This window comes from Equus caballus, chromosome 20 (assembly GCF_041296265.1).
Source record: "Equus caballus isolate H_3958 breed thoroughbred chromosome 20, TB-T2T, whole genome shotgun sequence".
In the NCBI taxonomy this organism is placed as follows: domain Eukaryota; kingdom Metazoa; phylum Chordata; class Mammalia; order Perissodactyla; family Equidae; genus Equus; species Equus caballus.
In genome coordinates, this window is record NC_091703.1 from 49385019 (window position 1) to 49409935 (window position 24917).

General features: G+C 36.0%; 1 protein-coding gene across 1 annotated transcript in view; it reads left to right on the plus strand.

The window, feature by feature from the left end:
* Nucleotides 1–24917, plus strand: part of CD2AP (CD2 associated protein) — a 130039-nt gene that overhangs the window by 52814 nt on the left and 52308 nt on the right. Inside the window, exons 4-5 of the mRNA XM_023625057.2 lie at nucleotides 5999–6099; nucleotides 9171–9291. Coding sequence (XP_023480825.1) covers nucleotides 5999–6099; nucleotides 9171–9291 — 222 coding nt within the window. The remainder of the gene's footprint in view (nucleotides 1–5998; nucleotides 6100–9170; nucleotides 9292–24917) is intronic.

The following is a 24917-nucleotide window of genomic DNA, read 5'->3' on the forward strand; positions in this document are numbered from 1 at the left end:
GTTCTGAGTGCCTCTAGTTGTGCTATGTGGGATGCCGCCTCAGCATCACCGGATGAACAGTGCCATGTCTGTGCCCAGGATCCGAAATGGTGAAACTCTGGGCTGGCGAAGTGAGTGTGTGAACTTAACCACTTGGCCACAGGGCCTGCCCCTATAAATACATTTTTTAACTGAATCAGTTGGAAGTACATTGTAGACATGATGCTTTGTCACTGATCACATAAGTTTTTCTTCCTGATGGTGATAATGATAATATATTCTAAGATTTTGGTTGTCTTAATCAAGTAGTATATCTCAGCAATATACCTAGACTCTTGACCAGCTCGAATCTTTAAGTTGTAATGGCCTAAGTATTATGATTTTTTTTTACTAAGAATAAGAAAGAATTTTTAAAGAAGATTCAACCATATAGCAAATGGTTCAGTCACTGTTTCTTAACGTTTGATGATTTTCTCTGCTTACTGGAGAAAGAAATTGATTAAGAAAACTTTTTTTTTTTTTTAAAGATTGGCACCTGAGCTAGCATCTATTGCCAGTCTTTATTTTTTTTTTTATTCTTCTCCCCAAAGCCCCCCAGTACATAGTTATATATTCTAGTTGTAAGTGCCTTTGGTTGTGCTATGTGGGACGCTGCCTCAGCATGACCTGACAAGCAGTGCCGTGTCCGCACCCAGGATCCGAACGGGTGAAACCCTGGGCTGCCAAAACCAAGCATGGGAACTTAACTACTCAGATACCAGGCTGGCTCCCTAAAAATTTTTTTGACATTAGAAAAATGTAAATACTGTAGTAAAACCTGAAGATATAGTTTCCAGAACCAAATGGAACCAAAAGTACATCAGGAATCCTTTTGCTGCTATCTCCAAAGTTTTAGCATCAGCCTCCCAGCATCTGAGTATGGTGTGCTCTTCATTTTAGCATTTGATGGAAAGATTAAAAACAATAATCTTCAGTGAGAAATAGTTCCATAATTTGAGAGCTCTATTTGATCTGAATATTTAGATCTATTTTTCAGAACCATGATATACTTGCAGTTCTTGATGGACCGCCATTTGAAAATTTAGAATTTTCTATTTTACTAGAAAAAATGTGGAAAGTGACTTTACTGAGTGTGAAATTTCACAAAATTAGATTTTGTTTTTTGAAAAATACCAAACATTTCTAAAAAGTTTTTTGAAATTTTTCAACATTTATATGCTGAATGCCTTAATACCTGTGAGTATAAGACCATGAGAGCAGTGTTAGAGTGCGCAATCAAATCTGCCAAATAAAGGTGGGTATGGATAATGATTCAAAACTCACAGTCTAGCGGGGGAAGTCATCAACTTACTATAAATAGGGACTACAGTAATAATTACCTCATAGAATTTTAGAGATATTAACATGTTAAATGTTATAAGAAGTGCTTGATAAATGTTTTTAATTATTATTATTGTGTTTTATGCTATTAAGAACCATATTAGAAACATATGTAATGGGCAGTTATGATTTAAAGGAAGGGGCAGTTCTATATTGGAGTTGTCAAGCAGGGTGTATTTAAGCTCTTATTTAGGTAGGACATGTCATTCACTTGATGATAAAGGAATATGGCTTTCCAGGTAGAATTGCTACCTTTGGGAGACCCACGAGATAAGCAAGTGCATGGTATTTTCAGGAAATAAGCATCCGAGTTGGCTAGACTGCTTGAGCAATGTTAAAGCACTTTGTAGTCTCTAAAGGAGGCAGCATGATATAGTGGAAAGATAAAAGTCCTATGATGATGATAACAAGTTTTTATGATCTCTTGTGTGGGAGATGTTTGTGACTTAGAATAGTACTGATACATAAAAGACATCAAGTAAGTCCCTGTCTTGCTTTTCTCCTTTATCGTCTTCCTTGTTTGATAGCTTTATTTATGAAATATTGATTTAAAAAGACTGACTTATTAATTTCTTGGTAGATCTGAAAAGCTATATGGAGGTTACTTGTGATAAGAAAATACTAGTCATAGTTATTTTTTTAAAATTGACTAATTTCACACATCCTTTTATTGATAGCTCTACTCTTACACATATTGTTTTATTTTCTTTTGTGCTTAACAGGGTTCTGATACATTGTAGAAATTCAGTAAATATTTATTGACCGATGTGTATGGGTAGACATTATGTATGCCCTTTGAAATGTGAAAAATCTCAAAATTCCTTCAGTTGTGCTGCCAGTTAATAGATGAGTTCAATATAGGCAGTCACCTCAACTTATGAGTGAACCTTATTTAAATATGGAATCATGTGAAAAATTTTTCTTTTTTCAATAAATGACTCATATTTTGTGGTAATAATAAGGGCTCTTTAGATGTTATTATCCCATATGGCTTTTTCCTTTGAAAAATGAAAAATTTCTTTGCAAATGATTTTGCAGTCTATTTTGGAAAAACCACTCTGTGGAGAGTTATGAGTAGTGTGAGAGGAAAAGGAAAACAAAGCTTTGGTTAAAATTTAACTAGGCTGCTCAAAATTAATTGATAATGTTTGGAGGCAGGGAGGCTAATTAATACTCTATTGACTTTAAATCATTTAAAAAAATATTGATACTCATTAAAAAGCAAGCTACATTTTTTTTTAAAGGCCTAAGATTATCAGAAAGATAGAAAGGATTTTCTTTGAAGTGTACCCTGAGCAAAATAGATTTTTCTTTTCAATAATATAGATCATTTTCCCCTCATCTATGCAGTGGTTAACTTCAGAGAATACGTTTATGAACACATTTTCTCAGGGTCACTTCAACAACTTGCAGAAGTATTTAGGGACTGTATTTATCTAGTGTAAGAGATGAGAAGTCCTGCATTATGTATAAAACCACTAATTATTACTTAAAAATTTATTCTGAGACCTGATGAAAGGTGACATTTGAAAAATTTTACTGTAAACTCTGGGTTAGTTATAAAAGTATGGTCAGTGTTTACCTTCTTTGGTTCTTTTTATTGTAAAATTTTTAAAAAATCAGATGTAATTATTCATTTAAGAAGAGAGGAAACTGTTACTGAGATGTAACTGTTTCTTGTTTGGAGACTCGCTTCTTCTACTTGATTGTTGTGTTTATTTTGCGTCTCTTTCATGGTGTTGGTTGCATGTAATGTGCTTTTTTTGTTGTTTTGGGGGTTCAGTTGGGTTTATTTTTTGTTTTGATAAACCATTTTGTAGATCCATAGACTGTCAGAGCTGAAGTAACTGTCATGGTTCTCTAGTCCAGCTCTTGTTTTGTAGTTCAGGAAATTGATTCTTAGAGAACTTAGGTCAAATAATTAGGTAATGACAGCCGTATGTCTTTTTTTACTGTATAAAAATGTTTGTTTAGGGGCTGGCCCCGTGGCCGAGTGGTTAAGTTTGCGCGCTCCGCTGCAAGCGGCCCAGTGTTTCGTCAGTTCGAATCCTGGGTGCAGACATGGCACTGCTCATCAAACCACGCTGAGGCAGCGTCCCACATGCCACAACTAGAAGGACCCACAACAAAGAATATACAACTATGTACCAGGGGACTTGGGGGAGAAAAAGGAAAAAAAAAAAAAAAAATGTTTGTTTGGAGATGTTATGACATGATTGATGCAGTGAAATTGTACCTATCTGGATTACTTCTTAGAATTCTCCTTTGTTGCCAGCAAGAACAGTTTCTTTAGAATCCTGCGAGGATTTCATTGGGGAAAGGTTTCCTTGATCTAGAACGTCTGCCACGTCTTTTCCACCTTCTCATATTCATATCTTTCATTGTATAAATCGGTTACCAGTTCTTCTTTGAAGCCTTCCACATCTGCTCAAGTTCAAACCTGTACTTTCTATTAATTTTTGTGAAGTTTGTAGTTTATACTATATATTTTAATATCTCATTATGTATTCGTGTTTTATGACTAATTGTTTAATGTGTATGCTTCTTGTCTCCTGAGTCCTGTTAGTTCCTTAAGTGTACATTTAAATTATTGAGAAAAATCTTAGGATTGTTGGTGGTAAAGAGGTGATGGAATGGAGACCCTCTTGTCATGATATTTTTTGGCATTGATACCTTATGGTTAGGGCTAGATGTTTGTTCATTCAAAATAAATTCATTCAAAAATATTTAATGTACCTGATAGAAGCCAGGCACTATGCTAGGTGCCGAGGATAGAGCAGTTAACAAACTCAGTGCTCATTTATCTTTAGCCTGCAGGGTAGAGGGAGTACACATAAGAACATAAGTCATTATGATAGAATGAAAAGGAAAAGGTGAGTTGTCAATAACAGGTAGGTTGCAGAAGTCAATAGGGTAAGTATTGAGTGCTGTAGAAGCACAAAGGAAGAGTACCTAATCCAGAAAGCTATTTGGGAGGAAGTTTGTTTTCACCTGAGACCTGAAGATAGTTGAAGGCTGACAAGGGTGGGCTTTTTGGATGAAAGTAAAGTGCCCTAGAAACAGTATGTTGAAATCTCAGAAGAAGTAGGGCATGCCATTTTCAAGGAATTAGGTAAAAGCAGTATAACTAGAGCATTGAGTGCAAGATTGAGAATCACCTAGGGATCTTGTTAAAGTGCAGATTCTGATTCAACTTGCTAGGGCTGTGTAACAAAATACCACAGACTAGGTGGCTTGAACAACAGAAATTTATTTTCTCATTGTGCTGGAGGCTAGAAATATAAAATCAAGGTGCTGTCAGCATTGGATCCTGGTGAGGCCTCTTTTCCTGGCTTGCAGGTGGCTGCCTTCTCCGTGTCCTCATATGGTCTTTTGTGTGTGTGTGCGCGCGCGCGCATGTGCACAGTTAGGTCTGTGTGGGCATTAGAGTCCCACTCGTATGACCTTACTTAACCTTAATTACCTCTCAAAAGGCTCTATCTCCAAATACAGTCATTTTAGGGGTTAGGGCTTCAGTATACGAATTTTGGGAGGATACAGTTCAGTCCATAACAAGTAGGTCTCTGGTGGAGCCTGAGATATTGCATTTCTAACAAGTTCCTGGGTGATACTGTTGCTGCTGGTTTGAGGAACATACTTCGAGTAGCAAGAAGTAATCCTTTAATCAACTATACCTGGTCATCTACCCATAGCTGCTTCAATGAGTCACTTTTAAAGATGGGAGTGAGTTCTCAAATCTTAGTGTTTGAAAGAAGTTGAAAACCACAAACCTGGATGGTTGTAAATGATCATTACTGTCTAAATAAATGAAGCTTGATTGGAAAGGTAATATAAAATTATTATTATTATTATTATTTTAAGATTTTATTTTTTTCCTTTTTCTCCCCAAAGCCCCCTGGTACATAGTTGTATATTCTTCGTTGTGGGTCCTTCTAGTTGTGGCATGTGGGACGCTGCTTCAGCGTGGTTTGATGAGCAGTGCCATGTCCGCACCCAGGATTCGAACCAACGAAACACTGGGCTGCCTGCAGCGGAGCACGCGAACTTAACCACTCGGCCACCGGGCCAGCCCCAATATAAAATTATTTTTGTTTTTGCCTATGCGAGTTTGATTTTTATCTGTCAGAAAATAGAGCTATTAAAGAAGATAAAATATATTTTAGATTTGTGCATTTTGCCTGTTTTTACACTCTCTTAAATTAGTATATTTTAAGTATTCCTAGACTTTGATCAAGAAGTAGTCTGAAAATCACTGGCTTCGAGGACTTGTCTGTGATGAATTTGTTGTGCCAACAGTGTCTTTTATTGTCTGTATTTCTAGTCTCAAAATTGGCAGTGGATATTTTGCTTTTGTGTAATTGGTGGGATCAGATGTATAAGTAGATTTCATTACCAGGAGCGTTGTACCGTATTTGTAGTTGGTTTGAATTTATTTTGAGATGACTAGACTATAGTGGGAAGGCAAGGTGGAAAGCCAACCAGAACTGGTGGTGTGTGGTTAGCTGCTTAAAATGCTTACATGTTCTGTTTTTATGTATACATATAAATCTAATGATAGTAAACATAGTATGTAAATAAAGGTGCTATTGTTTGTTTTAATGATCTTTCTTAACCTAATTTTTTATGTTACTTCCTTCAGAGACCAAGAAGCGTCAGTGTAAAGTTCTCTTTGAATACATTCCACAAAATGAGGATGAACTGGAGCTGAAAGTGGGAGATATTATTGATATTAATGAAGAGGTAAGGAACACATATGTGTTAGAGATAAAGCAGCAATTGGAATTGATGCTTTGGGTATTAGAAAAATATTTTGTAAGAATGTTAATTTTTGTGGGGTTTTTTTTTGCCAGTTTCACTGCTTTTTGTAAAAATTTTAAGATACATACTTTAAAATGGATCTCTAGTGACTTAATGCAAGGTTGTCTTCTCTGTAGAAATAAAGCCTTACTCTTCATTGCTGTACCTCATATTTGTGTACTCTATTTGTATCTGTTGACTTTAGGAATAAAAAAAACCTTTTTTAAAGCTAAAAATTAATGTAATAAGTAGCTAAGAATATAATCAAACCTTTTCTTTGATTCTAAATTCACCTTAGATACAAAGCAGTATAATGGAAGGATTTTTACCTTTTGTTTAGCAAAGGGATACAAAAGCAGAATATTTTAAAAAGCTTTGTTTGAATTATCACATTCAAATATTAACCAAAAACACTTTCCCCGCGTTTTTATATGTTAGAATGAGATTTAAAAATACTTAAAAAATAATTTCTTGTGTCTGCTTTTATTGTGAGAGGAATAATAAAGTTTTATTTGGCAACTGAAGATCCCATTTTCAGAGTGTATGATTTGATATCATATATTGTCACAGGAATTGCTTTTGTGTCATAACATCATGTAATGAAATTTCTCACTTATATTTGTGTTAAATTCCAATGTGTTTATACAAAAGGCAACTGTTTTATTTCCACCAGGTGGCAATAATAATAGTTAACCTTTATTGAGCCTATATTATGTCAGAGGCACTGTGCTAAGTGTTTCACATTTATTATTTCCTTTAAATTTCTAAACAACCTAAGGAGATAAGAATTTTTATCCCCATTTTACGTATGAAGAGATTGAATCGCAGAAGATAAGTGATTGGCTCTTCCAATTACTGTTGCTGAATAACATGCCATACCAGACTTTGTGGCAAAGAACAACTGTTTTATTAGGGTCTTGGCTTATTTGGGTCAGGAATTCAGATAGGGCACCCCAGGGATGGCTTGTCTCTGTTCTGTGATGTAGGGGACCTCAGCTAGGAAGATTTAAAATTGAGTGCTGGTGGAATCACAGGAATGCTCCTTCACTGACACGTCTGGTGCCTAGAAGGCTCAGAAATTGGGCTGCCAATGGAGAGCCGTTATGTAGCTTCTCTCTTTGGCTTGGCTTTCTTGCTGTGTTGGGACCTTAGGGGTGTCAGGGTAGCTGGACTTATGACATGGCAGTTCAGGGCTCTAAGTGTAAGTAAGCATTTCAGTAAACATGTCGATAGTGTTTTATAATCTAACCTTGGAAGTGATAGTGTCACTTTCACCACGTTCTCTTGGTTACGAGTGTGTCATAAGCCATCAAGATTGAAGGGGGTCGGAACAAAGACCCCTTCTAGGTGTGAGGAGTGTCACGATTACATTGTAGGTGAGCATGTGGGGTAGATTTTGTTTCAGCCATCTTTGCCCAAGTTGCATGTCTGGTATGCAGAGGAGCCAGAATCTGAATCCACACAGTCTGTTTTTGAGTCATTGTTCTTTACCATTATATACTACCCTACCTCTTAAGAGTACCTTAATTAATAGGAATTGTTATATGCTTATTTACCCTAACTATGTAATTGATGCCAATTTGGGATCCAGGAGTAGATAATAGTTCGCTGATGTTTCTCTCTCTTTGTTGTGCCTGTTCCAGGTTGGTTTACGAATCTCCATCACATCTGGTTTAAACTCCCAGTCCTTTGGTGCCTCCTTAAGTCTGCTAAACATTCTGAACTCTTCACACTTAACTGCCTTCCATTCCTCCCTCAAGCAGCTTGTATTCTAGCCACCTTGTATTTCAGCTATATATATTCCATGAATAAGTCCTTTATTTTTATGTCACCATATTTTTCACATGCTTTATACCTGGAAAACTCTTAATCAGCCTTTAATATCCAGCTGTTTTGTCATTTCCCTTTAGAGGAGTCTCTTTTGATTCTTTTAAGCCCTTCCCTTGTGCTCGTACAGCATTTTGTTCCTACTTTTCTTATAGCAACTCTTACATTGTAACTATTTGCTTATTGTTTGTTTTCTTCTTTAGATTTTTTTGTTCAAAGAGAGAGATTTCTCATATGCAAATTTGAATCTTTCCCTAGCACCTAACACCATGGCTTGTACATAGTGAATGCCTATTGGATGAATAACTTATTAAAGTTTGCTTTGTAATTATGATGAAGTAAAACAAACTTAAAAACATATTTTAAGCAGAAAAAAACTTTTTCCAGCTATGATAATTGCATGTACTGCTAAGTGAATTTTGACAGTGAATAGCTTTCTCTTTAAACAGTTGTTTTTACCTGTTAATACCTGTTAGCATCCTTAGCAGAAACTATACATTTTAAAACAGTTATTAAATATTATTAAATAACTTCATGGAAATTGAGTAACCTCGTTATTAGTGAATGTTAAGTATTTTTCTGAAGAGTTTTGTTTCTGAGGGTATTTCTGTTTGGGGTAGGGGAGAGTGTTTAATAGAGCCTGGCATCTGGATTTTTAAAAATACATGATTCTTTCTTATACTTGAGTTAAGACTCACTGGTTAATAAAAGGTTTAGTAATTTTATATGTGATTTAGAAAGTTATATTCTTACATTCATGAAACTTTTTCCAAATACTTAAATAATATGTGTCATAATTACAGTCCGAGGCTCAGTGGTATTTAAAAGAGTGACATTCCAGAAGGAAGCTGTCTACTTCTTGCTGTTAATACATTATTATTGGTTGTCTGATACTTTCATGAAAATTATTTACTACATAGGTTACAAATGATTACAAGTTCTCATTGTAAATGTTGCAAAGTGCTATTGATATCACTAATCTCATCTATGATTAATCCAGTCTACTTAGAATTAATCTACTTAAAATATATTTATATTTTTCCCCGTTGCATTTTCTTATAGATTTAAAGGGATTATTTTGCATCACTAACTTTGTGCTTATTTGCTTCTGTAGCTTGATTTTCCCATGGGGGAAGATTTTCGTTGAAGATAAATTTTTATTATTTTTGAGTTGTGAACTCTTTCAGGTAGAAGAAGGCTGGTGGAGTGGAACCTTGAACAACAAGTTGGGACTGTTTCCCTCCAATTTTGTGCAAGAATTAGAGGTAACAGATGATGGTGAAGCTCATGAAGCCCAGGAGGATTCAGGTAGACTTTAAAACATTTGCATAGATTTAAACAGACTTCATATTTGACCTAGCGTTTGCTTTGTATTTTTTGAAACTCTATTCTTAGTTTTGAACTATGAGCTTCAGTTTATGTACCTTAAGAAAGCAGCTTATGAGAGCGACTTAAAATGAACTAAATATCTAGGCAAGTAATTTAAAAGTTTTTCTTCTTTGATGTCTGCTTCAACCCGAAGTATACTACCTAGGTTATATGATTTTGTCTCACTTAAGATATACTTATGTACATCTTTGATCTGAGTTTACAAATGGCCTATCTAATTTAGAAATTTTAGAAATTAAAAAAACCTTCCTTTTGTTGTTTTCCATATTCACATAATAGATTTTGTTTTCTCTGTGCAGCCAGAATATCATTTAGTTAATTTGTAATTTTTGTCATTTAGAGACTCAGCCACAAATTCATCTTAAGTTTGCTCATCATTCAAAAGTGAGATTGAGGGGGCTGGCCCGGTGGCGCAGCGTTAAGTGCGCACGCTCTGCTTTGGAGGCCCGGTATTCGCTGGTTCAGATCCCGGGTGCGGACACGGCACTGCTTGGCAAGCCATGCTGTGGCAGGCGTCCCACATATAAAGTAGAGGAAGGTGGGCACGGATGTTAGCTCAGGGCCAGCCTTCCTTAGTGAAAAGAGGAGGATTGGCAGCAGATGTTAGCTCAGGGCTAATCTTCCTGAAAAAAAAGTGTGATTGAGAAAATTATACTCCAGAGCTAGATTTACGTTTTTTACTTTTAGGAATTGCTGTGGAATTTAGGAGAATTTTTTTTTTTAAAGAGAAATTGAATTCATAAGTGATAATGCAGGGATAAAGTGGATCTTTTTATGGAAGAGTATATGTAGTGAGACTGTTCAGGGATTTATGCTTGCGTTAACTAATATTATTTGGCAATTTTGTAATGCTTAGATAGGTTTATAGATATTGAAGGGTAGACATACAGCCTTAAGTTGCAGTATCACTGTTTTTTTCAGAGCCAGTGTAATGTCAAGATATGAAGACTATTGTTTTTGTCCATTTGGGCTGCTTTAACAATATACCACAGACTAGGTAGCTTATAAACAACAGAAATTTATTTCTCACAGTTCTGGAGGCTGGGAAGTTTAAGATCAAAGCCTTAGTGTGGTCAAGTTCTGATGAGGCCTCTTCCTGGTGCATAGCTGGTGACTTCTCACTATGTACTCAGATGGTGGGAGGGGCAAGGGATTTCTCTGGAGTCGCTTTTGTAAAGTACTAATCCTATTCCTGAGGGCTCTGCCCTCGAGACCAAATCAGCTCTCAAAAGCCCCGCTTCCTCTAGCATCACCTGGAGAGTTAGGATTCAACATGCCAATCTGGAGGAACAGACATTGAGACCATAGCAATTACGTATCGTTCAGAATGTGGTGATAAAGTCCTAAGGTTTTCCAGACTGCTGTACGTAAAACACTTTCCATTGCATTCCAGTGGCACACTTCTATTTTTTAATCTATCTTTAGATAGATCATACTAGGGTGTTAGGCTCCAGGGACTACCTTTTAGTTATCTTTGCTTAACTGTAGTTTCTTTGTTTGCAAAATAGGAATAAAAACTTTTATCTAAGAGGGTTGTTATGTGAATTGGCAGGATAGTTTCTAAGTGTAATGCTTGCCACATAGTAGATTGTATTGAACCTTTCGTTTCTTTTGCTTCCTTTTGTCAGTACCTTCAATATTTTGAAATGAAGTAGGAAAGCATTATAAGGTTGTTATGTGTGGAACATTGATTTATAAGCCTCAGTGTATTCAGTAGTAAGGGAATGAATTTTAGAAGGAAAAAACTAAATAATTTTATATTTAATAGATGGTAATATTAAGCATAATTGATAAAGCTATCTAGAAATCATTGTTGAAATTGTTCTTAAAGTTTGTGTGATGTTTTTTTTAGTTCTATCATTTTAGACCTTGTTAAGAAAGTTCTCTGAAACTTTCCCTCATCCATAATTATGGTTTGTTTACACATGAAAATTTGTGCAGTTTTTTCCTACTTTTTTTGGTCAGGAACGTTCTCCCTAAGCTAACGTCTGTTGCCAGTATTCCTTTTTTTTACTTGAGGAAGATTAGCCCTGAGCTAACATCTGTGCCAGTCTTCCTCTATTTTGTATATGGGTCACTGCCACAGCATGCCTTGATGAGTAGTGTATTTCAGTGCCCAGGATCCAAACTCGAGAACCCAGGCCACCAAAGCTGAGTGCCAGACTTAACTACTACACCACAGGTTAGAAAAGTATTGAGCCTCCAGAAAAGCCAGGTAATGAAATGGTAGAATAGGGCATGAAATGTTAGAGCAAGCTCACAAACATCTAGATGTAAAACTAGAAAGTCCTAGTGCAACCCCCTCATCTTATGGCAGAGAAACCTAAGACTTTGAGAAATTACAACCTATATTTTATTCTACATATTCTTCTTAGAAGAAGATTCTGATCTCATTCCTGAGTACTTTTACACACTACTCCTCACCTTATGGTTTCATCCTTTAAACTCTAGAACAGTGATTTTTTTTTTTAACTTGGAGAAAAGTTAAAAAAATAAAACAAAGTGGGGCTGGCCTAGTGGTGTAGTGGTTAAGTTCGTTCATTGTGCTTTGGTGGCTCAGGGTTCGCGGGGTTTGGATCCGAGGCACAGACCTAGCACTGCTCATCAAGCCACACTGTGGCAGCATCCCACATGAAATGGAGGAAGATTTGCCACAGATGTTAGCTGAGGGCCAATCTTCCTCACAAAAACAAACAAACAAAATAAAACAAAGAGCTCCTCTATACTATTTTTCCAAATTCACCAATTGTTAACATTTTGCCGTTTGCTAATTTATCATTCACTTTCTATTTATCTGTTTTTTACCTTTACCTTTTAGTACTTTAGTGTATGTTTCCTAAGAACAAGGACTGTCTCTTACGTAGCTATAGTATAATTATCAAAATCAAGACATTTAATATTGACAGTATTATTTAATCCACAGTCCATATACAAATTTATTTAATTATTCTAGTATATGCTTATAGCTTTTTTTCTTCCAGTTCTGAACAAGACCATGCAGGAATTTATTTCTTGAGTTTCTTTAATCTAGAATAGTTCCCTATCCTTTCTGTTTTTCTTGACCATCACATTTTTTAAGAGTTTAGGCTGGTTATTTTGTATAATGGATCCTAGTTTGATTTTTCTTCTGCTTCTTTGTGATTAGTTTCAGGTTATATTTTATTGACAGGACTACAAGACTGATGATGTCTTACTGCCTTATATCAGGAGGCACATGATGTCTGTGTTTTATTATTGGTGATGTTAAATTTGATTACTTGGTTACAGTTGTGATGCCACTACAAGTTTACTTTCCTTATAATTGGTGAGTGTCTTGTGGGGAGATCCTTTCAGACTATGTGAATATTCTGTTCCTCATCAAACTTTCACCCAACAGTTTAAGCATCCATGGATAAATTTTGCCTGAAGCAGTTATTACCGTGATAGTTGCAAAATAATGATTTTTCTAACTCCATCATCCCACCTCTGTTTATTACTTGATACTCTTCTCTAAAGAAGAACTTTTCTTTCTCCCCAGTTTGTTTGTTTATTAATGTGGACTCATCAGTGGGTTCTGTTTTATTCACTACATATTACTCTATTACTTTCATTATTTTTTACTTTGATACTGTCAGATTTGGCCAGTTGGAGCTCTTTCAAACTAGTTCTGTGACATTTTTTAAAAATCAACTTTATTAAAATTAAAAATATGCAGTAAACTGTGCCTGTTTAAAATATACAGTTTGATGAATTTGAGATGTATACATCCATGAAAACCACTACCCCAGTAAATGTACAGAAATGTCCATCATCCCCAAAATATCCCTCAGGTCCCTTTGTGGTCCATCTCTTTTTCTGCTTTTGATCCCAGGTGATCATATTTCTGCTTTTTCTTATTTTGGATCAGTGTGCATTAATGTGTCCTCTTGACGTGTCTCCATCATTTTTTGACACTTTCTGACTTTGTGATACAAGATCTTCCAGGGTCATCTTGAACTTTCCCTACTCCAATCCTGGAATCAGCTACTTATTCAGGCAACCGTATTTTCTTTTAGAGAGGGTGATAGTGGTTAGACATTGAGATGTGAGTGCAAGTGTGCTCATTGCTCCTAGGAGCAATAATGCTTCTAGGCCCTCTGGGTGGATAAAACTGGGGAATGCTTACACATACATACACAAACACACACCCACACACACCCACACACCCACACCCCCACACCCCTATATCTCTTTACTTATCATTCATTCATCTATCTACTTATCTGCCTACCCATTGCTACTGGTACCTCTAATTCCAATTTCATAATACAGGGTACATTCTAGAGTCTGCGTTGATTTCATTTTTAAACCTATCAGCCATAGAAATGAATGAAATCAGTAATTGAGTGTGCTTTACTTTTAGGGGAGTTTAATTTTTCTTACAGGTTTTAGTTATTTATACTTTGCAAGTTTCAATTATATTGCCTGTGTATATTTTCTTTTGTATTCATTCATGAAAGGATTAATCTTTAAAAAGCAATATTATAATCTTTGGTGTTATCAATAGATTGTAATGGGTATGGAAAAAAAGAGTATGAAGTCAATTTCTGAAGAGTTCACAGAAGAGATCTTGGAATTTTAGAAAGTGACAGGGAAAAATGTGTTACTTTACATAGTTGTAAAATACTGTTAATTTGTGTTAGGAAGTAAATACTATATAGCAGATCTAGTAATGAGAGCTAGGAATAATGAATGAGATATTGAGGAAAAATTGCCAGTTAACTATAAATAATACCAGCATTTCCAGTGAGGGTTTTAGTAATCAATTTTAGTAATAATTAATAAGTAATAGAGTGAAGGTATAAATTAGTTTGATGAATAGTTGTAACTCTGCTCTAATTTTTAGAATAAAATATGTGAACTTAGGTATAAGTAGAGACCAGTTTAATCAAGTGATTATTTCTTAAGCCTTCTATGTGCTAAGAGCTATATGTTGGTTTTGTGAGGGTACAGAGTCCCCTCTGCAGTCCAGAATCTTAAGTTCCAGGCCTCTGGGGGGTAAGACAAATATGAACTCCAATAAATATATCTGAATCTAGAGTGAAATGATCTGAGTATAAGAAGTGTTGGTGGAAAATATTTCTAAACTGAACACATCGTTTGCCACTTACCTGAATTTGCAAATTTTCATCTTTTCCGAAATGTTCCAAGAAACATTAGAAATATAGTCTGCACCTCTGCAACGTTCTTGGCTTGGATGTTATCTTCTAAACTCCTGTTTTTTCCCTTCTAATCGTTCTTTCCCTTGTTTTCCTCTATACAGACTTTTTTGGAAAAATTGTTAATCGTTATAAAAAAATCTTAATCATTCTTTAGTATAAAGTTCAGTAGTAGTACATGTATTCGTGTTATTGTGCATCAGAGCTCCAGAACTTTTTCACTTCGCAAAATCAAAACTCTATACCCATTAAACCTCTCTTCCTTCCCTGCCACCCAAACCACCATTCTCCTTTCTGTTTCTGAATTTGACTACTTTAGATACTGAAATCTAATACTTTAGATAATGAAATCATACCATACATGCATGCTTTTCTTAACGACAGGGATTCATTCTGAGAATGTGTCATTAGGTGATTTTGTCGTTGTGTGAACATCATAGAGTGTACTTATACAAAGCTAGATGATACGGCCTACTACAGCCCTAGGCTACATGGAACTAATCGTATGGGACCACTGTCGTGTATGGGGTCGGTCATTGACTGCAACATTAGTGGTACATGACTGTATTTGTCTTTTTGTGACTGGCTTGTTTCACTTAACATAATGCCCTCAAGGTCTGTCCATCTTATAGCATGTGATAGAATTTCCTTTTTTCAGTTTGAATACTACTCGATTGTATGTGTATGCCACATTCTGTTTAGTCATTCATCCGTTGATGGGCATTTCAGCTGCTTCCACCTTTCGGCAATTGTGAATAATGCTAAAACATGGGTGTGCAGATACCTCTTCAAGGTCCTGCTTTCAATTCGGATATATTCCCACAAGTGGGATTGCTGGATTATATGGTAGTTCTGTTTTTAAATTTCTTGGGGAAATGCCATACTATTTTCCATAGTTGTACCATTTTACAATTCCGCTAACAGTGTATAGGGGTTCTAATTTCTCCATATCTATAGCAACACTTGTTATTTTCTGTTTTTTTTTTTTGGTATTAGCCATCTTACTGGGTATGAGATGATATCTCTTCGTGATTTTGATTTGCAGTTTTCTAATGATTAGTGATGTTGAGCATCTTTTCGTATGCCTACCGTTTGTATATCATCTTTGGAGAAATGTTTGTTCAAGTCTTTTTAATAAGATGTTTTTTGTTGTTGAGTTGTAGGAATTCTTTATATATTCTAGACATTAATCCTTTGTCAGGTAAATGATGTGCAGATATTTTCTTCCATTCTGTTGAGCATACCCTTTGATGTAGAAAAGTTCAATTTAATGTTCGCAGTCTCAATTGTATATATTTTCTTTTGTTGCCTGGACTTTTAGTGTCATGTCTAAGAAATTATTGCCAAATCCTCTGTTAATGAAGCTTGTCCCCTGTGTTTTCTTTTAGGACTTTTGGGTTTTATGTTGTTAATCTATTTAGAGTGAATCTTTGTATATGGTTTAAATGTATGGGTCCAACTACATTCTTTTGCGTCTAGATATTCACTTTTCCCAGCAGCATTTGTTAAAGAGACTGTGCTTTCCCCATTGAGTGACCTTGACACCCTTGTTGAAGTTCACCTGACCATTTTATGCAGACTTTGCTTTTTATGTGGAGTTAACCATATTTCAATAGTGACATGATAAAGTTGTGTTTGGCAGAGTAGTTTTTATTTCTGGGAGTTGGAAGTAGGCAGATTGGGACACTGAAATTAACTTCAGTGCAAATGCTGATTCCATTGAAAGATAGAAAATCATTGAGATAGGAGTAAATAGAGGAATCATAACAAATAGTTTACTATTTTATGTTATACTTACTTGAGAATACATGGTATCAATTCTGAAGTCAGACTTATGTTTCAAGGATGCATAAAAACTGTTAGGGAACAAACATAAGAACTGAAAACCTCTAGGTTAAATAAAATTTAATGGTGAACTTACTTAGAAAACTCTTCCCTGAATTACTTCTGATGCCTATTGGTATTTCTTATGTTTTATAGGTATTGGATTTTCTGATATTTATTTTTAATATTAAAATTTAGTTTAAATTAAAGCTTATGGCAAAGTGATTTTTATGATGCCATCTAAGCTGAGCCCTTTGAGTTTGTACAAAATTTCAACTCTCTGTGGGACCACTAGCAAAGGAAGTTGAATTTAAATTTGGATATAGTTCATTACTTTTATAATTATGAATACTTTGGGCATTTTTTTGCATTGTTCAGCCTTCTGTGAATTTTAGTAACCTTGCAGAATTATATCTGTTAAAAATGTACTTCCTTGCTTGCTTAACCCCTTTACAATAACAGCACATTCTAAATGTGGAGCTTTGTGATTATGGGGTGGGCAGTCAGTGGTTGAAGTACACTATAATTCCTTTTTTTTTAAACTCTAATTTTTAGGCAGAAAGTTTTTGCATATTGATGTGACTGCCAAGAAGTGAGTGTTTTATAAGGACTTTAAAACTTTAATGATAAAAGTGTATAATTCTCTAAGTTTTAATTTAAGAATTTGATTTTATGCATTATGACTTAAAGAATTGATGCCTTCTATTCTTGTGTGCTAACAAAGTGTAACATCCTCTGTCTGTAATTGGTGTTTGGCAGGCAGTCTTTTTAGTCAGTAAAATATGGTATGTGTCTAGTAGCTGTTACAAGAATTACAGTTGACTGTATATTATAAAATGTTATTTTTTGCTTACAAATTGGAATGCCATATTCATCATATTTGATGATTTTATAGTTTCTCCTTATACTCCTTTCATTTCGTAGAGCTCTTCTCTTAATCAATAAACTGAAGTATATGAAATGATGTTCTTGGTTTGATGAATTAAACTCTAGCTAACTACTAAGAAGAGCATTCTGATGTTAGGCAATAGATAGATATTATTACTGAGCCTTCATGGGTAATTTATTTTTATGTGCTCAGTTTTTATTGAAGAACTGTAGAGTAAAAGTTATAAGAAAGCCACTATTATATTTTTTGTAGGAATGTGGTGAATTCATAATCTGTTCTTTTACTCGGTGTTTCCTGTATAAAATCTCAAGATAAATATCTTAATATTCAGTTTCAGGAAAAGTGTTGCTTCTCTAGGGAAGTGTTATATTTCCATTTTTATAGTAAAATGACTCCTTTTTCATTTTGTCACATCTGCCAACCTTTCTTGTCTAGAGTGTCCTCTTGTCACCTTTCAGATTCCATTTATTTGCTTAGTAGGACTTGCTTTCTGTTTTCCCCTTATTCTCTAAGGCCGGTGACTATATCTACCGGTATTTTCCTCCCTTGTATAAATCTTCTCCCCACATTAAGCCTATCAGAAGTCTCCATTTAGATGTCTAATAGGCATCTTAAAGTTAAGATGGGCAAAACTGATCTGCCCTTTTCTCTGTACCCAGATCTTCTTTATAGAGTCATCCTCATCTGAGTTAATGCCAACTCCATCCTTCTTTTACTTAGACAAAGAATTGGATCCATTTTTTATTCTTTTTACTCTCACACTCTACATTTGATTCGTTAACAGATTTTGTCACTAACTCAATAAATGTACAGAATCTCTTTTCTTTTACCACCTCCACTGCAGCTACCCTGGTATAAGTTATGTTTTGCTGTATAATTGCAATTGCCTATTTGCCATTATCTCCCTACTGAGTGTTAAAGTGCTGACCCTCCAATAGCTATACATTTTACTTAGAGTAAAAGCAATAGTCTTTTTAAATTGGCTACAAAGCCCTCCTTGATCTGGCACCCCCATGTACCTCCCCTCACCTCTCTGACTTCATTTCCTACTTAACTCTCTGCTTTGTTCACATTGGTCTCCCTATGGTTTTTTGAAGATGTCGAGAACATTCCTGTCCCATAGCCTTTGTACTTGCTGTATACCTTTGCCTGGAATGTTCTTCTTTAAGAGGTCCTTATGGCTTTCCGTCTGATTTCAGGATTCTGCTCAGAAGTCACTTTCAGTGAGGCCTTTCTTGACAACTCTGTATAAGACAGCAAAAAGCTCCCATCCCCCACTCTTTAATTCCCTTATCTTCTTTGATCTTTCTTTGATTCATTTGTTGTTATTCCTTATTTATTTTCTTAACTGTCTGTCTATCCCCATGTTAGAATATATATTTTGTTGTTTTCACTGCTGCATGCCCAGTTTCTGGAATAGTGGCACATTAATGCTCAATGAGTGAATGAATAGTGTTTTGTACAGGTGTACAGAGAACTTTTCAAACACTTTGTCACATTAAATCCTCATAACTTTTGAGGAGGTTAGTGTCACCCGCATTTTAAAGGTGAAGGAATTGTAACTCTGAGATGATTTAACAATTGAGTGGTAAAATCATAATTGGAATTCTGTTCTCATCTTTTTACTTATGATGCTATTTAATATATGGGGGTGTGGGTATTAGGTAATTCTCACTATTTTAGTCCATTTGTTTGCTTGTTGTCTTCTCTTAAATTTCTTTTAATTATGCCTATAAAACTGTCATTTCATGTAGTTTCAGCCCTGTGAGAGTTATGAACAGTGATATATTGGTACAGTGGCATTTCCCATGGAGATAGTGCCTTCCCAAATCTGAAATTTAAAATTGTAAATATAAATACTACTATTTAGTTAATTCAACATTCATGTATTTGTTCAATCAATATATTGAGTGCTTATTGTTGAGCATATTGTGCAAGGTTCTGAGAATACAGTAATAAGCAGCATAGGCATGATTCTTCCCCATATTTGAAGCTTTTGATCCATTGGGAAAGAAAAGACTTAAACAAGTGATTATAATTCAACATGAGAAATAATTGTGACGGGAAAGTTCAGGGTGCTATAGATGTATGTAAGAGGGCTAACCCAGACTTGGGAGGATATGAGAGAATGTACCCCAGAGGACGTTACAGATTGAGATCCCAGAACGGTTAGGAAACCCCTAGGCAAGTATGTGGCAAAGGGTAAAGAAAAAGCACAGCAATTTCAAGATACTGAAAGAGATTCAGTTTAGAGGGATTGTAGAATGGATAGGTGGATGTGGTACATATTGAGGCTGGAGAGATTATTGGGTCATGCTGAAGAAGGCATTACAGAAATGCTAATCAAGTCAGGGAAGCCTTAGAGGGGCGTGAAATGATCAGATTGTTTTTTAGATGATGCATGACTCATGCAACTCAATGATGGACTGCATATATGATGGTGATCCCATAAGATTAGTATCATATGTACACTCTGATGTTCACACTGCTATGAAATCACTTAATGACACATTTCTCAGAAGCCATCCCTATTGTTAAGTGACTGATGATCGTAAATTGGTTTTGTTGCAGTGTACAGAGTGAATTGTTGTGTCGAGAGTGGATTGGAGATGCGTAAGACTGGGGTAGTGAGACTAGTTGAGAATGTTTTGATAATTCAGGTAGAAATAGTATTAGCCTAAACTAGAGGAATGATCATGGGAATGGAGAAACATGGGTAGAATAGGAGGTAAATAGGTCGTATATAGAACTGCACCTTGTGATGATGGGATATGGGGAATGACTAAGAAAGAGAGTCAATGGCTACCAGGATTTTGGTTCAATAAGATGGGAAGATGGAGATGTCATTCGCAGAGAAGGGAGAAGATGAATCCCTTTTGGAGATGTTGAGTCTGAGTTCTGTAGGTGTGTGTGGGCATCCAAGTGAAGGTATTTGGTAATCAGTTGTATAGATGGGTCTGAAACCTTAGAAGAAAAATTTGGTTGGATGTCCAAAATTGGGACTTCACAAAATTTTAGGTAGTATAAGAAACCATGAAGTTTAGATGAGATCACCTAGGGAGAACGTCTAGAGTGAAAAAAGAAAAAAGCCTAGGACAGAATCCTGTGTAGCAATGTTTATGGTATGGGCCGAGATAGAGTGCCTAAGAAGGAGACCAAGAAGACAGAGAGAGCTAGGAGGAAACCTATGAGTAGTCAAAAGAAGAGGTTTTTTTCAGGGAGGCTGTGGACAATAACATGTTGCTGTGAGGTTAAGTAAGATAAGAAATAAAATGAAATCCTGAATTTAGGGATGAAGAGATTATTAATGACCTGAACCAAAGCAGTAAAAAGAAGTGATTGAGGCAGAAGCTGAACTGAGGATGAAGGGAGTTGAGACATTGGAGAGGAGTAAGTATAAAGCAGTGCAGCAGTTAAGGACAACATATATTCAGGAATGTTTTTGTCCCTTTTTTTTGGCTGAGGAAGATTCACCCTGAGCTAATGTCTGCTGCCAGTCTTCCTCTTTTTGTGCGTCAGCTGTCACCACAGCATGGCCTCTGACAGATGAGTGGTGTTGCTTTGTGCCTGGGATTGGAACCAAAGCAGAGTGTGCCAAACTTAACCACTGGACCACTGGGGCTGGCCCTGTTCTTTTTTGAAGAAGGAAAAGTCTTGATCATTTTTAAGTGCTAATGGCAAAGGTAGAGAGGGCAAGGTTGAAGATGCAAATTTAGAAGAATGGGGATTATCAGCAGAACAGGATTTACCCAGAAGGAGGAGGGAACGAGATTGATTTATAGGTATCATGATTAGTCTCAAGTGATTGGAGATAAATTAGAGTTAGTGCTGAGAAGCTGATGGAGAGATATCTGACTTTTGATTTCTTCTATAAGAAATGAGAGATGGGGCTGGCCTGGTGGCGCAGCGGTTAAGTTCACACATTCCACTTTGGCGGCCCAGGGTTCGCCGGTTTGGATCCCAGGTGCGGACATGGCACTGCCTGGCAAGTTATGCTGTGACAGGTGTCCCACATATAAAATAGAGGAAGATGGGCATGGATGTTAGCCTACGGCCAGTCTTCCTCAGCAAAAAGAGGAGGATTCGTGGCAGATGTTAGCTCAGGGCTGATCTTCCTCAAAAAAAAAAAAAAAAAAAAGAAATGAGAGATGCTAAGAATGAGGTACAAAGTGGAGAGGTCAGAATTTTGAGGAGACTGTAAAGGTCCCAGCAGGGATTATTAAATGTTTTGAGCCCTTTACTGGGCTACTAGAGGGATGCATGGCACAAAATGTTTAAGAAACCTTGATGGATTGTTCTTCAGGAGTTCTGGCCTGTCTTGGGTGGAAAGAATTCATTCTCTTAGGAGGAGTTAGTGGAGCTTTCATTTGCTTATTTTATTTCTAGAAAAGAAGATAGTGCTTATTGCTAGTGTGGCACAGGATCCTTGTGGAATGGTGGTGTACACTCAATGTGCCAAAGGTGGTAGGCAGAAATTTGGTGATCTCCAACCTAGACTCCAAGAGTTAAGGTGGTGGATGATTTACTTTGGTGTCTGTGGTCCCACATTAGCATTCACCTTAAACTCCTCCTCCTGGTGAGCAGCTTTGCAAGGAAGATTGTTCTGGGGCTTCGATGCTTTTACTGGTGATATGTTAAGAGTCTATATAAGTTACTGTTAAAGCCCAACACTCTTTCTAAAGATTCTTTTTAGAAACTAAGGAATACAGATTCTAAGTCCAGTTAACACACACTTCACATTTTCTTAGGAAATGTAGGATTATCTTAAAAATCTTTGAATGATGGTGAAAGATGTTCTTCTCTAGAATAAAAAGAGGGGCAATTTATGCCAGCAACTTTAGTAGATTCCTAGTTCTTCTACTTGGTTTACATGTTTCTAACTTAATGTAAGATACCCTGCATTAGTTCCCCATTCACGTTAATAATCAACTTGGTTTGCTTCCATTAAATGCTTTGTATTTTTAATCAAGTTTCTACTTTGTATTATTTTTCTTCAGCACATAGTGCAGCTCACATAAAGGTTCTTATTTTTTTTCAAGAAGTAATTATATTTTGGTACTCTTGGTCGTTTTAAGTCATTTTATCTGGAGATATAAACCATCAAGTAGCGTTTGCTGTAGAGATTTAATGAGAAAGGAAGGAAGTGAGAGTTCTAGGCTTAACAGGAAGACTTGTGTTATGTTTGATGACTGACAGTGCCACACACAGAATGCAGATGTAATTTTCTACAAGCTTAGCAATTCAAGGACAATCTGGTTGTTAAGCATGTGCACATAAAAATATTAGAAATACCATATGGGTAAGCTTTCTGTTTGTCTGATTATGACATGACCTGTTGCCCTTCCTTCCCCCTCTTTGTCCCCTTCTCCTCCTTTCTTCCCCCAGCTCCCCTTTCTTCCTTTTAGTGGCTAAGATGTTTTTCCCTTTTATTTTTTTGCTCCTTCTGTGTGATCATACTCTCTTTTACTTGAATCGTTCTCAATAAGACCTGTTTAAACTCTTTAAAAATAGTATGCACTGAGCTAGGCACTGTTCTAGGCACTTTACAGGAATCTGTTAATTTAATCCTCGTAGGAATGCTGTGAAGTATCCTTTTCACAGACGAAGAAACTAGGCACATCCAGTGGAGGAGGTGAGATATGAATCAAGAGGGTTTGACTCCAGAGTTCATGTGCTTTACCACTACACTAGGCTGCCTTCGAACCATTGATTTAATAGCCATTGTAGTACTTCTGACAATTTTCAATGAGCCAAAAGATAATCAGCCTATATATAAGTACTACATATTTTTGTTATCTAGGCATTTATTTTAATGATAAATGTTTTCATGACTTTAGTAAAATTTATAGTCACTAAATCTAAAATTTTTATTTTATGGCCGTAATCAAATATGCAAACTGAAAATTGCACCTTAGAATCATCTGCTGAAGTTGCCTTTATCAGTCTTTGACTTATTAATATCATAGATTGTTTCAGTTTAAAAGGCCTCTCAGATGAGTACCTCATATACTCTGTGCCTGAATATGGCAGTCTGGTTATTGAAGCTAGGTATTACAGAATATAGACTACAGTTCTAGCAATGAGGGAGCAAGACCATGTGGAATTACCTTCCTATCATACAAACTGGGACATTGAACAAAATATAGGAAACAAATATTTTCAGACAGCACAGGACTGAGATTCTTGAGAAAAGGGGAAAGAAACAAGAAAACCTTATCATTGGCCTGGATTTCTGCCAAGAGGTAATTTCTGGACTGCAGTGCAGGAAGAGGGAACCTCAGCAGAAGGTTGTCAGTTTTGCTGAGTTGAGGAGTTAGAGATCTGAGTTAAGGGAACCCAGGGTAGTTAGAATTTGTGGAGCTGAATACCTGAAGAGAGAGAGATGTAGAGAAGAGCTCCAGAAATGTGAGTACTGGTTGCCTTGAGTGTTTGGCTGAATACCAATCTGTGAAGATGTAGAGTGAAACCCCACAAGGTGAGACATGAACAGTTTGTGAGGAAAGTAGTTACTGGGAATTAACATGAATAATTCCTGGTTTTATGCAAGGTCAAGAATTATTTGAATTCTCTCTAGTGGGATTTGAAAGACTTCATTGAATACATGGGCAATTCAGTAAAGGGTGAAATGGGGCTAAATTCACCTTAAAATGGTGACTATTCTCGTTCTGCCCTGAAAAAGCTTAAAACTAACATGCAAGTAACTTACCTGTTTGCTAGAAAAAAATCAGCACTCTTTAAAGCAGGGTTTCTCAACCTTGTCACTGATGATATTTCAGCTGGATAACTCTTTGCTCTGGGTGGGGGCTGTCTGGTGCTTACAGAATTTTTACAATTATCCCATATCTCTACCCACTAGATGTCAGTAGCACTTTTCAGTTGTGCTAACCAGAAGTGTGTTAAGACAGTGCAACATGTGCTTTGGGGAGCAAAATCATCTCAGGTTGAGAATCACTGGTTTTTAAAGGATTACAATAAAATCTAGCACTCAACAACATTAAATAAAATAAACTACTAGCTCTATATCAAGAAGTAGGAAAATGTGGCCCATAATCTGGAAGAAAAATTACTTATTAGAGAACCAGAAATGATGGACTAACAAACAAAGATGTTAAAATAACTATAATAGAAATGCTCAATATACTCAAGGATACAATGGAAAATGTGACCATGATGAAGAGTGAAATAGAAGTTATTAAACATAAATAATCAAATGGAACTACTAGAGATGAAGAAAACTATCAGAAATGAATTCCTTCATGTGAAATTTTAACAGTAGACTAGACAATTGAAGAAAAGATCATTGAACTTGAAAATGTGGCAATAGAATCTATGCAGAGTGAAGCACAAAGAGCGTAAAGACTGTAAAAAATTTCTGCAACTTGGGATAATTTTAAATGGTCTAACATATGTGTAGCTAAAGTCTCAAATGGAGATGAGAGAGAGGGAGGACAAAAAATATTTGAAGAAAGAATGCTAAAACATTTCCAAATTTGATGCAAGCTATAAATCCGCACATCAAATCCAGCAAAATATGTAAAAGTTAATACGTTATGACTAATGGGGTTTATCTCGTGCATTCAAAAGTTAATATAATCTACCATATTCATAGTTTAAAGGAGAAAAACCATATGGAATGGTTTTTTATGGAATGAAGT